The sequence below is a fragment of the Schistocerca americana genome, chromosome 2, assembly GCF_021461395.2.
Source record: "Schistocerca americana isolate TAMUIC-IGC-003095 chromosome 2, iqSchAmer2.1, whole genome shotgun sequence".
Classification (NCBI taxonomy): Eukaryota; Metazoa; Arthropoda; class Insecta; order Orthoptera; family Acrididae; genus Schistocerca; species Schistocerca americana.
The window spans coordinates 294279265-294296404 of record NC_060120.1 but is presented as its reverse complement, the minus strand read 5'-3'; the positions used below and the strand labels follow the sequence as shown (position 1 = coordinate 294296404).

At 40.4% G+C, this 17140-nt stretch overlaps 1 protein-coding gene across 1 annotated transcript in view; it reads left to right on the top strand.

Moving 5' to 3' along the window:
• LOC124596372 overlaps positions 1 to 17140 on the top strand; it is a 76480-nt gene that overhangs the window by 33732 nt on the left and 25608 nt on the right. The window contains exon 2 of the mRNA XM_047135484.1: positions 1949 to 2164. Within this exon, the coding sequence (XP_046991440.1) occupies positions 1960 to 2164 (205 nt within the window). The 5' untranslated portion in view covers positions 1949 to 1959. The remainder of the gene's footprint in view (positions 1 to 1948; positions 2165 to 17140) is intronic.

Below are 17140 nucleotides of genomic sequence, written 5' to 3'. Positions count from 1 at the left end.
CTTATCTTAGTGCGGAATCAGCCAATGTCAAATGATATAGGGGAACTCGGGGCGGAACTGGATACTTAATGTTTCATAATTTCTGTAAAATAAGGGAACACAAGGAAACACTTCTTCAAGTGATAAAAAAACACCTTGTAGAGTAACCTAATGTAACTTATTTTAAAATCACTTAAAACAATACATTTTTCATTTTATACAGTTTTTCATAGCAAGTCTTACACATTTCCCGTTCCGCCCCACCCTCGGAGCGGAATGGGATAAGGATTTTTTTGTTAAATTGTTGCATAAACGTTGAATTTGAATTAGGAATATCGTATTAAACTATGACAAAATGTTGTATAACAGGCAATTCAGACTAAGGAATGTGTAATTTAAACAATTAAAAAGTCATTCTTCAAAATAAGAAAGTACTTTATGTCATTCTGAAAAATGTACAATGCTTGATAGCCACCAAACCACTAACTACTAGTCCTTTCGACAACAGTCACAAATCAGTATTTCCTCTTCATCTTCACTGTCTATACCAGCACATGAATTGTGTGCCAACTCTGGCATACGACCCAGCCCTCATTAGAAACGGAACAGAAGTCCCCACAGTAGAGACACTCAGCATCCTCTCTCTCTGATTCTCTCTTGTCCATCATCTTCTTCCATTTATTTTTCTTAAGGTCTTTGATGTTATGTCCTCTGTTTTTTCTGGGTGTACAGTTTGATATTTTTGCCTTAAATTGCATTGCACCTGACATCTCTGTCCTGACATTGTTTATATTTGTGCACCCTCCCCCATTCTGTAGGCCTACTTTACATGCGACAGGATTCTGCAGTTCCTTCTTATAAGGAGAATCTGTTAATACAACGGTTTTTCCTTTTCGTCTTGTAGTCCGCCGTGTATTTTGACAGATTAGTAGGACTGGAATGACAGCCTCGGCCTATATCTGGAAACCTAAGTTGTTCGGCGAATGTAGCTGGTTGGGAGAGTCTGGCATCCATGAACATCCAGGCTGGGTCTGCTTTCTACTTGCATCAAAATATGACGGGGCAGAACGGGACACTATGCCATTCTGCCCCGTCCCGTTCCGCCCCAAGCGCACATTTGGGGTTAACAACTTTTATGGAGTGTAATAACTGACGTATTTAAACGCATTAAATAACTAAAGTATAACAAATGCCATGCACTTTAAGGGAATGTGTCATTTTAGGGTATACAATTAACAATTAACAGCTTACCTGGCGTTGAAATCCACCAAACGTTAGATCAATGCAAGCGGTAACGTGACGGACAACAATTCACTTAGATCTCGCACTTCAAACTAAATTAGAATGGCTGCTCTCACCTCCCTTCCATTCGGAGAATTAGTTACATGCCCATACAACAGGTTGCAACACTGCCCAGTCTAGAAAAGAGCAATTTCCCATTGTCCCCCGCTGTCCCATTCCGCCCCGAGTTCCCCTATGTTCAAAATTTTGCATTGTTGCTAAGGACGGCTAGGGCGGCAATTCATTGCGATGTGCACTACCACCAGGCGTTTCGCACTATCGTACAGGTTCAGACATCTAGGCCTAAATTCTGCTGGTCCCGCACCATTTAGCCTATTTAGCCAATTTAACGCGGCTCTGACTAGAGCTGTATCGGGTGAAGCTTGTTCGGCTTTTATTAGCGCCAAAAGAGAGCAATACCAGTGCGATCCTAGGGCTGAAAGGGTACGTCCGTTCTCTCTAGGTGTCTTCTGTTAACTCCGGTGTAAGCGCTTGTTCGCTGGTGCAAGCGAATGTTAGTGAGCACCGGCAAGTTGTTTGCGAGTGCTCATTCACATGTGTTGGGATCCGCTTGCTGTGGTATACGGGAGGTTTTGCGTGACCCGGCCTGTACACGCAGGCTGTCCGGCAACTCCCTCTGCACGCAGTCCTCTGTTAACGCCAGCGACGGCCCGACGGCCTGTTGCAGCAGCAGCCAACATGCCGCCGCTGTCAGCCCGCGTCCTCCTGCTGGCGGCCGCCGCGTGCTGCGGGGTAGCAGCGCGGCCAGGGGCCAGACTGCGACCCCGCAGCCACGGCACTCTGTGCATGTGCGACGACAAGTACGAGCCCGTCTGCGCCAGCAACCTCTACACCTACAACAATCTCTGCGCCTACCAATGCGCTACCGCGCACGCATATCCAGGTGAGCATTCTCCTTGCATCTTAATCGTCTGTTCGTCTCTTCTAGGTTGTGGTGCACATTCAGTGCAGGGTGTACACAAAATGCGGATTTCCACGGTTTACATTCGTATCATCTTTTGAAATTATACCGATAACAGTATTTTAGTGAGGTCTCGCGATGAAAAGAAATTTCTCCAATTCTTCGTCCATCAGAATTCAGTTCGAGGGAGCATACAGTTTACCATGTAGCGGACATAATACCGTTGCCTACCTTCCTTGGCTGCCGCGGTTCATTGTAAAACCGACGGCCACTCTGGGACACCGTGTCTCTCCCAGGCCGACACAAACATATCTGTACCTGTTAGCTGACGCTATCATCCTGTGCAGCCCGATGGCGTGCTCAGTACACTTGTGCATGGAGCTCGTATGGCCACCTACAGGAAGAACAGGAAGATCTGAAAAAAGATTTTGAAGATAATTGCCATTGCAAAAATAAATCGAATACTTCTCCTGTGTATTCCAAATAGTTTTTAAAGTTGTGCGCTGAAGAGCCAAAGAAGCTGGTAAACCTGCCTAACATCGTGTAGGACCCCGTCAGCAAGCACAAGTGTCGCAACACGACGTGGCATGGACCTGACTAATGTAAGAAGTGGTGCTGGAGGCAACTGACATCATGAATCCTGCAGGGCGGTCCATAAATCCGTAAGAGTACGTGGGGGTGGAGATCTCTCCTGAACAGGACGTCGCAAGGCCAGATATACTGAATAATGTTCATGTCGGGGTACTCTGAGTCCAACGGAAGTGTTTAAACTCAGAAGACTGTTCCTGGAGCCACTCTGTAGCAATTCTGGAGGTGTAGGGTGCAACATTGCCCTGCTGGATTGGTTCTGAGCACTGTGGGACTTAATATCTGAGGTCATTAGTCCCCTAGAACTTAGAACTACTTAAACCTAACTAACCTAAGGACATCACACACATCCATGCCCGAGGCAGGGTTCGAACCTGCGACCGTAGTGGTCGCGCGGCTCCAGGCTGTAGCGCCTAGAACCACTCGGCCACTCCGGCCGGCTTTGCCCTGCTGGTACTGCCCAAGTCCGTCGGAACGCACAGCGGACATGAATAATTGAAGGTGTCGGAGTCGTACCTAGACGTATCAGGTGTGCCATACCGCTCCACCATCTTCAACAGCTGGCCGGAGTAGCCGAGCGGTTCTGGGCGCTACAGTCTAGAACAGCGCGACCACTATGGTCGCAGGTTCGAATCCTTCCTCGGGCCTGAATGTGTGTGATGTCCTTAGGTCAGTTAGGTTTAAGTAGTTCTAAGTTCTAGGAGGCTCATGACCACAGAAGTTAAGTCCCATAGTGCTCAGAGCCATTTGAACCATCTTGAGCAGTCCCCTGCTGACATGCACGGTACATGGATTCATGACGCTATTCCATACTCCTACATGTCCATCAGCTGAATTTGAAACTAGACTTGCCCGACCAGGCAACATGTTTCCAGTCATCAACAGTCCAATGTGGGTATTGACAGGTGGGGCTTAAAGCTTTGTCTCCTGCAGTCATCAAAAGTGGGGGCCTCCAAGAGCCCATATCGATGACATTTCGTTGAGTGGTTCGCACTCTGACACTTGTTCACGGCCCAGCATTGAAATCTACAGCAATTTGCGGAAGAGTGGCGTTTGTGCCATGTTGAAGGATTCCCTTTAGTCGCCGTGGGTCCTGTTCTTGCAGAATTTTTTTCTGGCCGCAGCGATATCAGAGATTTGATATTTTGGCGGATTTCTGATATTCACGGTACACTCATGAAATGGTCCGACGGGAAAATCACCACTTCATCGCTACCTCGGAGATGCTCTGCCCCATCGGTCGTGCGCCGACAATAACAGCTAGGTGAAACTCTCTTAAATCTTGATAACCTGCCATTACAGCAGCAGTAACCGATCTAACAACTGCGCCAGACACTTGTTGTCATACATAGGCACTGCCGACCGAAGCGTCGTATTCTGCCAGTTTACGTTTATCTGTATCTGAATACGCATACCTATACCAGTTTCTTTGGCGTTTGAAGGTATACTTTATGCGATAAATGCTATTTAATATCTGTAATTTAATGATGTTTTATGTACTTGGGCAGAGGAGGCAAATATAATATATGTATCAGTATCTGCGACAAAAAAAACAACAAGATGTGGTCAGTGAATTTTTGTCAGTTATTCATCATTTGTGTTTAAAAAACTCTCTCTCTTCTTTTTTTATTCTGCTACACTTCTCTGTCCTCCCCTGGCCAATACTTACTTAAGCATTTGTTATTATTAGCTAATAATAACTGCACCAACTGGGAATGGCGTACCTGTGGTTATTGCAGACATGTATCAGAACATCGAGGGTTCTACGAAATAACGAGCCCAGGTGGACTAAAATGAAGCTTCTTCTTCAGAAAGGGAATGATCTCGAAAAAGACATCAGTAATATGAAAGTGTTTTGTTCTGCGGGAGAGATTTCTTATCGGACAAGTAGTGCTTGTTTGTTCCCGCCACCTATCAAAAAGATATGGCATACTCATTATGTATGAAGACATTATGTTGCAAAAAAGTGGAAATTTAAACTATATTGCTATTTTGCAAATATTTTACAACACACACAACAAATTGCGAAAGATTTTCTACTCTGCCAAAAGGCAAAACATTCGAACTTGGGTAGTAAGATGGAACTGCATTCGATTTTACCTACAAAACCTCTGAGTACGTTTTGCATTGACCTTTCAAGTCCACTACTCCTGCAAGTGGTCAATACGTTGCTGGCTTATGTGACATCTTTTCTAGATATGTTAAGCCATGTGCAGTGAAATCATCTACTTCCAGATCAGTCATCAGGAGAATAGTAAATGACCATATTCCGATGGTAGGCAAGTATGCATCGATTTCATTCAGCAAACGCATCCAGTTTCACTTGTTATGAATGGAGGCAATACTTGACAGATCGGCAGATTAAGTAAATATTGGTCTCATTGCTCAACCCACATGGAAACCCCATGGAAAAGTTTTTTCGTGAGAGTAATCGTTTAATGAAGACACATGCACTTAATAAACAGACCAAATCTGTAGAATTTATAGGTCTCTTATAAGAAATAAAAAATGATCTTCCGATGTATTGTACCTCACACACTCCAGCTAATTCAGTAAGAGGAGGGAAAGAAAAGAAAGGGTGGCTCCACCCCATTACATATATGCCGTGAGCAGAGGAAACCCAGAAATAAAATATGAAACAAGTGTTGACCATTGTCACGGAAAAAAAGAGGACGTGGGGGTGGAGATCTCTCCTGAACAGGACGTCGCAAGGCCAGATATACTGAATAATGTTCATGTCGGGGTACTCTGAGTCCAACAGAAGTGTTTAAACTCAGAAGACTGTTCCTGGAGCCACTCTGTAGTAATTCTGGAGGTGTAGGGTGCAACATTACCCTGCTGGGTTGGTTCTGAGCACTGTGGGACTTAATATCTGAGGTCATTAGTCCCCTAGAACAAGTATACTCTTTAGGACAGACAGTGATGTTGAAAACCCACTATAAAACCTCAACTATTATTAAGAAAGAAAACGAAATGTCATGAACTATATACTGGACGATTTCAGACAATCCTGTTGACCTGTCTGACTGTGGGGAAAATTAAAAGTCTGTACCTCCTTCATGACTTGAAGAAGAGTTTCCTGTAGACGAATTTATATATGCACAAAACTAAGAAAATAGGCTTTAGTTATGAAACAACGCTAATTTCAGTGAGTATAATTTTTTCCTCAGCTAATAATGCTACGAAATGGAGACGTAAATTATCACAATCCATCCAGTTTTAGATTTTGTACTCTACATGCCTTGGCTGTAGGTATATGAGAATGTATATATTGGTGTAGCAACAGAAGCTAGCACATAGACGACTAGTCTCTTATTTAAGTGAAAACATTCACTTGATGAGTCGGTGGAGAATGTTTGCATAGTATGAACACTGAAATCTTAGGTTAACTATTGACTAACGCCATCAGAGTTAATGGAAATGACCTAGTAGTACACAAGTAACAGCAGTTTGATCATATGTCTATTGCTTAAGACAGATTAACGGTTCTCTGCAAGGTATGGAAGTTTTTTGTACAGTATGAGAACGATTGCATGTTGGAATTTCACACGTAACATGTATAGCCAACCAAATGCTATATGCTTACAATATAATCTTCTAAACGATCATTCTGTAAGCCTGTCTGTCACCTGTAGCTAAGAGCTAATATAAATGTGTTAACCTACAATCGAAGGCTTTTATTTGACCATCATGTACCTGAATCTTAGTCAGTGAGTTCTTTCTGCAATGTACAATAAGTATTTGGTCATGTGATTATAAGTCGATGAGCAAAATGGTATAAGCACTGTGTGTCGTCTGGATTATAAGCATATTAAATGCCAACCAAATGCTATATGCTTACAATATAATCTTCTAAACGATCATACTGTAAACCTGTCTGTCACCTGTAGCTAAGAGCTAATATAAATGTGTTAACCTATAATCGAAGGCTTTTATTTGACCATCATGTACCTGAATCTTAGTCAGTGAGTTCTTTCTGCAATGTAGAATAAGTATTTGGTCATGCGATTATAAGTCGATGAGCAAAATGGTATAAGCACTGTGTGTTGTCTGGATTATAAGCATATTAAATGACCAGTAATTAGGTTGAAATTAGTCTAAGTAGTGAAGATTTCTAATGATAGAATGACTGACAACGATGCAGATATTGAAGAAATATTTTTGTAATGAATGAACTACCTTTTAACTCAAATAGATGACAAAGTCACTATTTCTCAATTTGTTTATGATATAAATATTTGTTGTTACTTTCTTTGTAGCTTACTGTTACATGTTAAGTGAACAAACTAAAAGCGAAAGAAATGCGTGAAACGTATATGTGATGAGTATGAGATGAAAGCAAAGAAACTATGATGTAAAGTTTATAAATTATGATCTAATGCAAAAACGTTCTAGGCAAAAAATATAATTTTGATGTTGTGTGCAATTTACTGCGTGAAACTTATAAAAGCGACTTTAAGTATGAAATACGTGTCCTTGTTAGATTCTTTTGGCAGTGAAAGGAAAATTTTATTGCACTGCCTAATTTGTAAATAAGATTCCTCGCCGCAACCAAAGGGGACGGTGTAAAGCTACATAGATTTCCTTTCCTTTGTATGTAAAATGATTCTTAAAGGTGTGCATGTTTTGAATCACAAATGCTATCTAATATCTGTAACTATATAATCTTTCATGCACATGGCCAGAGACGGCAAATATATACCAGCAATTTGCGATAAAAATCTGTAAAATATTGTCTCTGAACTTTTAAAACTGTTCGTCACTTGTCTTTAATAAACTCTCTCTCTCTTTCTCTTGCTTTCTTCTTCTCTTAGGCCATTGTTTGTCTAAGAATGTGAAATTATTAGATAACAGCAATTCATTAACTGGGAATGGTGTACGTGTACTTATTGTAAGACATGTTACGACCATTTTCACAGATGACAGACCAGATATTCAGATTCCTAAGTACTTTTAATACCTTCCAGAATAACGGATTGCCAACGAACAATTAGCAGCCATTTTCTGCATGTCTAGCAGAACGCCACTTACAGTAGAACACTTTCTGAAAGCCTGCAGTTATTATTTCATTATGAAGTCCGATGTAAGTGGGCGAATGGCATCGTTGGTGGGGATGCCCCATCCAGGGATGTTCGGCCAAGTGCCAAGTGCAAGTCTTATTTCAGTCGACGCCACATTAGGGAGCCATGTGCGGCGTTGATGAGGATGAAATGATGATGAGGACAACATAACAGCCAGTCCCCAAGTGGAGAAAATCTCCAACCCGGCCGGGTATCGAACCTGGGCCCACTTGCATGGGAGGCGAGCACGTTACCACCCAGCTGAGCAGGCGGACACGAAGTCCGATGTCCAAGTGCGACTAACGTTCGCGTCATTGTAATAATACTCTTGCCGTTGTGAATCAGGAATTACGAGTCAATTATTTTGGCAATGGAGTACTAGTCTGCATACTCCCATTCTCAAAAACAAAAAAAAAAAACAAAAGAAAAATAATTTTCTTTGTCAATGTAAATCTTCTTCTCGGCCTGAGAGGGAGAGTTATACTATTCCTTTGGAAATTCCGCAAGGCTCTGGAATTTAAAACGAAGGTGAGTGTTCCTAAAAAAGGAGGATTTAGTTCCATGACCTTCCAGCTTTTCGCGGGGAATTTCTCCTAAATAGGTCATGCACATTCTAAAAATTAGACGTAGGCTATTTTTCTGCCAGCATAAAACACTGCCACCATTGTTGACTCTGCGAATGGTGAAGCCAATCTACTGAAAGCAGGCATAATTAATATTCCCTGCTTATATGGTTTGTCACATTTTGGAAGCACTTTACGTGCACTTCAAGAACTTTGTGCAGAACATCGACACTACAACTGCCTGCTGAAACCTGATAAGTAAGCTGTGGCTGGGTGTCGTACACAGGCAAGCCATGCTACAGACTATGAGATATTAGTATCCGACACCCAGGTCAATAGCAGACAGGAGTCAAAGGTCGAGCGCTGCAGGAGGCAGTGAGATTAGTGTCGAGTGAAAACTAGTACTGTGTAGACGGGCAAGAATGGTGGTCGAGCTGAATGCGGTGTCAATGGTGGATGTGCAGTGAGAGGAGTAAATTGTAAATTCACGGGGATGTCACAAATGAGAGCGTCTCCTTATCATCGTGGGGTGGAGGCTCATCAATACCGATTCGCGTGTGATATAAAACCAAAAGTGAAAGTGCCGAGTTACGTGTATCGCGTCAACCGCATCGGCCAGCAACAACCATAGATTGCAGTGAGGATTGTTCTGAATGTTGACCATCATCATTGTGTGCGACGAAGTACTTAAAATCAGCCACCAATAAAAGATATAACCATAACTAAACATGTAAGGCGAAGGTAGCCACTGCCTCAGAATTTGTGTGCTAATAGAAAATACATATCAGTTTGTATATCACTACCTTTGTGGTCTATAATAATAGAAAAACTTTCAATCATCAACTATTCCACCTCAGAACAGCGGCACCCGGTTGAAATACCTCCGCAACCACAGCAGAAACACCGATGGTCTTTCATCCATTAAGCACATGGTCATACGATCATGATAATTAACTGTTGGGCGGCTTCAGTAAATCACACAAAATCCAGTATAAGACATAACGTGGATGTTTCACCCTGCCTCCCGTGCCAAGAACAGTTGCAATTTTCGGATCCGAACAATGGTTTATTAAGCACCATTTTTGGTTTCAGTGGACAGACATTTGCAATTCTCGGACAAATTTTAGTGCAAGAATTATTTGGTATTGTCGTTACCGTGACTTAAATTAGTGTATTTCAACTAGAAACAGTGCAATATAACGTACTGATGGTGAAATTAGAAATAGTGGGAATGAATAACCTATTTAGACAATACAGTGCAAAAGTAACTGAGGTACAGTAAAAAATGTGTTTTTACGAGTTTAAGTGACAAAATCAGTGTCAATAAACAATGTATTGAAGTATGGGCACGAAAACCCACGTGAATTACTGTAAAATTGCTACTCTAAGGAAAAGCGAATTCGTACACAATCGCGAGTGATCCAGTCAAAATTCCGTTAGGATCAGGAGCATGTTCTCAAGTGACTTTGTATCCGAAATTATCTTTTCAACGGTGTAAATCGCTCAATTTGATGTGGACCTATAAACTATTTGCACCTTTGCGATTGTTGAATGTGGCGTAATTGTTGGATAACGTAACCCAGACTCTGTGAGTGGCTAGCCAAAGCATTTGAAGCAGTGAAGCAGTTCCACACGCCGCAACAGCAAGGATTTCGATAGCGGCGGTGTACCACACTGACCAGTGTTTACAGCAGAGCCAAGTGTCTGATGTAGAAGCAACGACATCTTGGAGTTCGACGTCTAGCGGCGAAATCCCGAAGCATAGGACGCCTGCGCCACCTACCTGCTGATCAGCGAAATACGTGAGAGCAGCTCCATCCCGACGACAACCGCCAAACAACGGGCCTGCGTCAGAGCGATTCGCCGCAGACTTCGCAATGCACACAGCACCACACTCAGCTACAGCAACGCATCGCCTGATAGCCACCATGCTGGAGGAGCCAATGTCAACAAGGCTAGTAACCCGACTTCAAATCTCCAAACATCATGACTTCGGCGAGCCTCAAGGGATTAGTGAGGACGATTTCCTGGCGCAATACTAATTAATATTGCAGTTTTTTCAGAGCATGAAAGGAACTTCAAATTAAATTTCTCAATTGCAGAAAATATAATTTTTTTTTACGAATTTGCTCTGAAGGATGATATACTAGTATGCGTGTGTTTTCATGCTGTACAGCACAGAATAATGTCTCATTTGCATTATTTGTAGTAAATTGCATGATTATATGTCTTCTAACTTGTTGTGTGAATATTACTTTGGGAGTTCGTGTATAAATGCGGTCATTGATGTTGAATCTGGGTAGGCTTCTGTAATTTATGGTGTTCAATGGGGAAGTCTGTTTTGCCAATCTGAGTTAACCTAATACAGTGAGGTATTATTTAATTATTAGCTAATTAGTGAGTGGTAGGTTTACTAGCAGGTTATGTTATTTTTCTTGTCTGAGCATAGTGAATATTTGGGAATGGATCCTGAACAGAAAGAAAAGGTTGTGGAGGAGGCAGTTAGAAAAATGGAGATAGGGGAGAAGGATAAGGATGAGTCAGGAATTGGTAGTAGCGGAATGTCAGTGGACAGCCCATTGGGTCATTCAACCAGTTACTCTGCGGCACTGGTGAAACTACTTAGAAAGGAACTGAGACTAAAAGATGGAGAATGCAGTCAATAATATTCAAGATGCTCCAAGGAATCAACAAGCATATAGAAGAGATATCCAAAGGAAACGATGAAATCTCAGAAATAAAATGAAAAAATCAACAAGTGTATAGAAGAGATCTCCAAAGGAAATGATGAAATCAAGAAAGTAAATGAAGAAATCAAGAAAGAAAACAAAGAAATCAAGAAAATCATAGCAGAGATGTCCGGAGAAAATCAAGAAAACTTAAGGAAAGGACTGTAGGAATTCTAGGAACAGAAGAGAATAACTTTTAAGGAGAGAGATGACAAGCTGTAGGTGAAGGTAGATCGACTCCGAGAGGAGATAAACGATTTCAAGGCAGAGATAATTGGAAAAGCTGAGAGAGATATCAAGGACATCAAAACTGAATTGGAATGGAGAATTCAAAAAAACTGAAACACATCAACACCAACACATTAAAGACATTGCACAATGAGTAATGAGTAATTCATGTATCCAATTAGCTATCAGAGTCAATTATTGTTATACTTGGTCGAGATTTAGAAGCAGAATTCTGTGTAATGAATAATAAATATCCATGTAATGGATTTCGGTTAATGCCAATATAACAGGAAATATTATACTTCTCATCTGAGCATTTAGTGATAAGATTCACATATGACAGTATAAATGTTTGTCAGAATGAAGTGAACAGCAATTAAAAAAAATTTCATTGGGCGACCACATTATTTATAGCGATGCAAATAACTGTGTAAGAAATATTTAGTGCAGTGATGGAGCATTTAAGATTATTGAATCAATCTGTAGAGGTATGAGGAATTGTAAAATAATTGCATAAGTCAAGATACTGCTATATTTTGTTCTCATATTTAATTTCACTTGTGTTATAGACTCCAATGAATAAGTTGTGAATTTCTTCCTTAACTCTCGTGTGTTGACCAAGTGAATTATAAGTTAGAGTGATAGTATTATGGACGGCAGAGACCCCTCAGAAAGGATGGCATACCAAAGGGGTAGCTGCCATAGGACTAGTATTTTTCTGTCTTTGCTGTAGCAAGTTATTAAGGATTAACCAGTAACAAATATGTAGTTAATGGTCCATACAAATCTTTGACGGTGAAGATTTTTGGTAACTGAATGTAAGACAAAGTTTGTAAAAATATTTACCATGCTACATTAATTAAGATAGATTGATGTTGTATGATCTTTCTGTAGGGGCTGTTTGCTACCAGAGTCAATAAGGTATTATTTATTATACGTTGTAACTTTCAGTATGTAAACTAGAATCTAATGTTCCTCATCTTCATTTACATGCTGTGAGATAATTTTTTCCTATTATTCTTTTCGCCTGTGGCTACAGAGAAGGTTTTTGGGGCGGGGATGTAAGGGATCCATGATCCCACAAACATAGGTATTAGTATCTGACACCCAGGTCGATAGCAGACAGGAGTCGATGGTCGAGTGTTGCAGGAGGCAGTGAGATTAGTGTCAAGTGAAAAGTAGTACTGGGTAGACGGGCAAGAATGGTGGTCGAGCCGAATTCGGTGTCAATGGCGAATGTGCCGAGTGAGGAGTAAATTGCAAATTCACTGGGATGTGACAAATGAGGCCGTCCCCTTATCGTTGTGGGGTTGAGCCTCATCAATACCGATTCGCGAGTTATATAAAACCAAAAGTGACAAGTGACTAGTTACATGTTTCGCAGCAACTGCGTCGGCCGGAAACAACCATGTATTGCAAAGTGGATTGTTGTGAATGTTAACCATCAGCATTGCATGTGATGAAGTACTTAAAATCAGCTACCAATAAAAGATATAACCGTAATCAACCGTGTAAGGCGAAGGTAGCCACTGCCTCAGAATTTGTGTGTTAATAGAAAATACATATCAGTTTGTATATCACTACCATTGTTGTTTATAATAATAGAAAAAGTATCAATCATCAACTATTCCACCTCAGAACAGCTGCACTAGGTTGAAATACCACCAAAACCACAGCATAAACACCGATGGCCTTTCATCCATTAAGCACACGGTCATATAATCATGATAATTAACTGTTTGGCGGCTTCAGCAGATCACACAAAACCCAGTGAAGGACATAACGGGGCTGTTTCAAATTCCTCTTCCTGGGTTAGGCTATTAACCTATTCCAATCTGTTTTCCTTCCACCTCTTCGTGGGTCAACCAACATCTATTTTTCTGGGAGAATGATATCTAATGGCAAGCTTATAAATTACATTGACCTGCAACATAAAAATGTGGTTCTCTCAATTTATCATTTCTTCTATTATCCTCCAGTATAAAAATATGGTTTTCCCAATTTACTGTCTTTTGGGATATTTTGTCATTCAACGAGGATATATGTAATCACTACCGTGTCTCTTCAGTACCACCTTGCTAAGAAACTTGGTTCACCTGTCCCAGGTGATGTTACCTTGGGATGACCTTTGCCAGATTTCAATGGCAGCGAATGTGGACGTGGAGACCACTGGAGCAGCTGAACTGGTGGATCAAGCAACCCTACTTCTACAGGTAGTACAGAACTAATGTAGGAGAGACACCTAGCCACTGGGATAACAACTCTCCTGAGGGAGGGTAACAATGATAGAAATGCCTCTCGACGGTGGCGGTTGCCAGGAGGCTAGCGTCCCTTCCAGATGATACAAACCACACACATCATAAACCTCAGAGAAACAGCTGCACGGTTATTAATATGACTACAAAGGTACGAACATGGGACAAACGATTTCTAATAGAAAAGATATTAAATTTAAGGACGCAGAATGTGAGAGGGCAACTGGATGAGGATCTGCCTAGGAAAGATATCTCTGTTGCTACAATTATAGAAACAATAAATAAAGTACAAGGGACAAGCTGGTGATAAATATACAATATTTCTAGTGGTGTTCTATGGGATGAAAGAGCTACAGCAGGGTTGCCAATATCACATGAGAAGAAATGGTAAAGTAAAATAGGAAATTTCATTGTCATAAATTAAAGAATTTTAATGCTAAGACTAAAAGTAGAGAGAGAACAATTAAATGCAGTATCCGTATATACCCCGCAAAGAAACAAAAGAGAAGAATCCGAAAAGTGTTCTAACAGTATTAGACAATACATGCAAAAGCGATTTTATTATTGTGGCTGGTGACCTAACTGCTCATGAGGGAGTAAACCTATTAAGGAGGTAGTGGAAAATATAAGTGAACCCATACTGACTGAATATGGTTAATTACTGAACTCATTTGCAACCAACAACCAATTAAAAATTAGGAATATCTTTTTTAACATGCAGAACATTCATAAATATATGTGGGTGCCAGAGAACAACGGTCAGTGATTGACTATGCAATTGTTAGCATCATCATAAAAATTAGAACGCTTGTTTATTGGAGAAGAAGTCGTAATAAGGTAATACATAATATAGAAGTGTATGAAATATATTTATTGCAAGACGAAGGAGTAAAATACATGTTTCATTCTTCTGACAGTCAGTTTTTTGGCACTCTGTTAAAATACAATTGACGAGTTACTAACTAATTATGATAATGGTTTTAACGTAGACAATATGTCGACTCTGTTACTGGTAATAGACAACTCACATAGACGACACTACTGTTCCCCTGTTGACTGCAGTTAGTGAAACAACTTCCTCCACATAGTGGTCATGCTAGCAAATGTGTCACCGCCTGTGTGGTATTTCTTCCACCGTGGTCTTCCGTGTGCACATGCGAACTTCGCTCACCATAACGGCATATTAGTCTTTCCGACTCACTCCATAAAGGGCTGGACGTTTTGCAGCAGGAAAAGTATGGTTACTTCTGAATGCAAGCAATTTTACGTATCCATACATGCCTGGGTGTTGGGGTACGTTTTACGCTGCAGCCTCGGCGCTGTTCGCGCGTCCATCTCCCTGTTCACAGAGCTTCTACTCAGCAACACTGTATGTCGCCACCTGCTACCACAGCCGGGAACAGCAGAAACGGAGGTATCTGCTTCATCTGACACCAGTGGCGGTGACAGTGATCCGATCGCGACAGTGATAGGATTACTGGCAATGAGGAAGAAAAGCAATTTGCGTATAGCAAGAACAGATGCGAAACAATAATACGTAAGGATACTTGCACGATTATGAAATGTTTAAAAATTGTCCACGTTACTTTTTCAGCCAGTTACAGTTAGTTTCCAACATATTTTAGAATTTATTAAACAAAAAGATATTGAATGTGAGAAGATTCTGCCCATTATTCGTAACGTAATTCTCATGCAAAGGTGATTAGCACTCGTTTTGAGATCAATTATTCTTGTATTTTATCTACATCTTTCTCATGTACTTTTTCGCCCTGATTTTATACTGCATAAGACTGTAAATGCAGTACCAAATCTTAGTTATGGAAGTGAAGCGTGTGCAGCAACAAGATGCCAAGAAAGTAGAATACAGGCTAAAGAAATGAAATTTCTAACAAAAGTAAAAGGATGTGCAAGGGAGATCTAAAAATGAATGAGAATGCAAGGAAAGATTTAGGAATGTTATCTAAACGAGAAAATAAAATAAAACAGTAGAAAGAGGACAGAACATGTAGACTACATGGATGGAGAAAGATATCCAGTAAAGGCTCTCAATTAATGTTGCATTGTAAGTAAAAATCCAGGAAGACTGTACACAGTATCGGAATCATAACAGGAAATTTGCTTAATACATGACGTGAAGAAGAAGAAGACTAATGTAAGTTTTGCTAAAGGCGAATGGAATGGGAAGAAAATATTGTGATGGAAGCACTCTCTGCCTTCCATTTCACTGTGCTTTGCAGAGTAGAGCTGAATTTCATGTGTGCAAAAAATTCCGATGCGATTAACGAAGAATAGAGAGAAGTTGAGATGATGGTTTTAATGCTTCATGTGTTCTACATAGTCTTTCCCCATTAGAGTACAACGCACAGAACGTTCATTACAACCATGTGATGTGTCATGAGAGTCCTTTTTCACCGTGTTGTTAGTAGTAGAATCACTTTCGGTGTCTAGTCAGCAGTTTTTCCAAAACACATCTACAGATGTGGAGAAAAGTTTCAGGATCTTGGTAGCCCGTAGCCGTGTCATCAATACGTCTGGAGATTTGATACAATACAGCAGATAAGCAGTAGGATAGCTACCACAGTTGTAGTTCAGATGACGAACTCATCACATGCACTGTCATGTTACACATCTCGTGTCACGTTACACACATGGGCTCTTTGGCGCCTTCACTCACTCTTTCCCAGAGAAACATCAGGAATTTATCAATATCACCCATTGAAAACCCCCAGACAATTGCTTGAGCTATAATCGAGGTCATGACGTAACCGTGTAGTCGTCATGTGACATAAAAATAGAGAAAAACACATCTCAGGCGGTGGCAGGACAATAAAACTCAATGCACCAATAAAATTGGAGCTTTCCGTCCTTCTTCCCCTTATCAAGCTTTACAACTAGCTCACCTGTAGGTTAGTCTTTTCATTCGATGTCTGAGCGCTAAGAAGGTATGGGTTTGTCATAAACAATAGCAAATTATCAACGATAGTTTCTCTTTATTTATAGTCCAATTATTGCATTAGACTAGTCAATTGTACTGTGTAGTCAAAAGTTATGTAAATAATAACACTAGTGTAAAAAATAACTTATAGTTTATTGATAAAAAAATTTCTTAACAATTTTGTCTTTATTTACAACAGTTTTTGATAATACATCCCACAATTTTTTTAAAAATAAAAAGCCCTTTACTCTTATATACAATAATTTGTAGAGTTAACGTTTTCACAATTGTTTTCCTGACATATTTTACAAGTACTTCTTTATTACTTACAGGTACAGTGTATACAATGGTCTTATTTGCAAAGATATTTTCTTCTTCTTATTGTCATATACATTTATTTACACTAAAATTAGATGAACTTAAATACTATGTTTCCTATTTTTTGTGTAGATTTGTGTATGACATTTACATTTGCATTCTGATTGTTTTCGTCGTTATTTAATGTACACATTTTTTCTGATCAATCTGTAGACAGTAGTTACAGTTGTTAATAATTTCCTCGAATTTACAGTATTTACATTTCAGTCGATGATTTCTTTC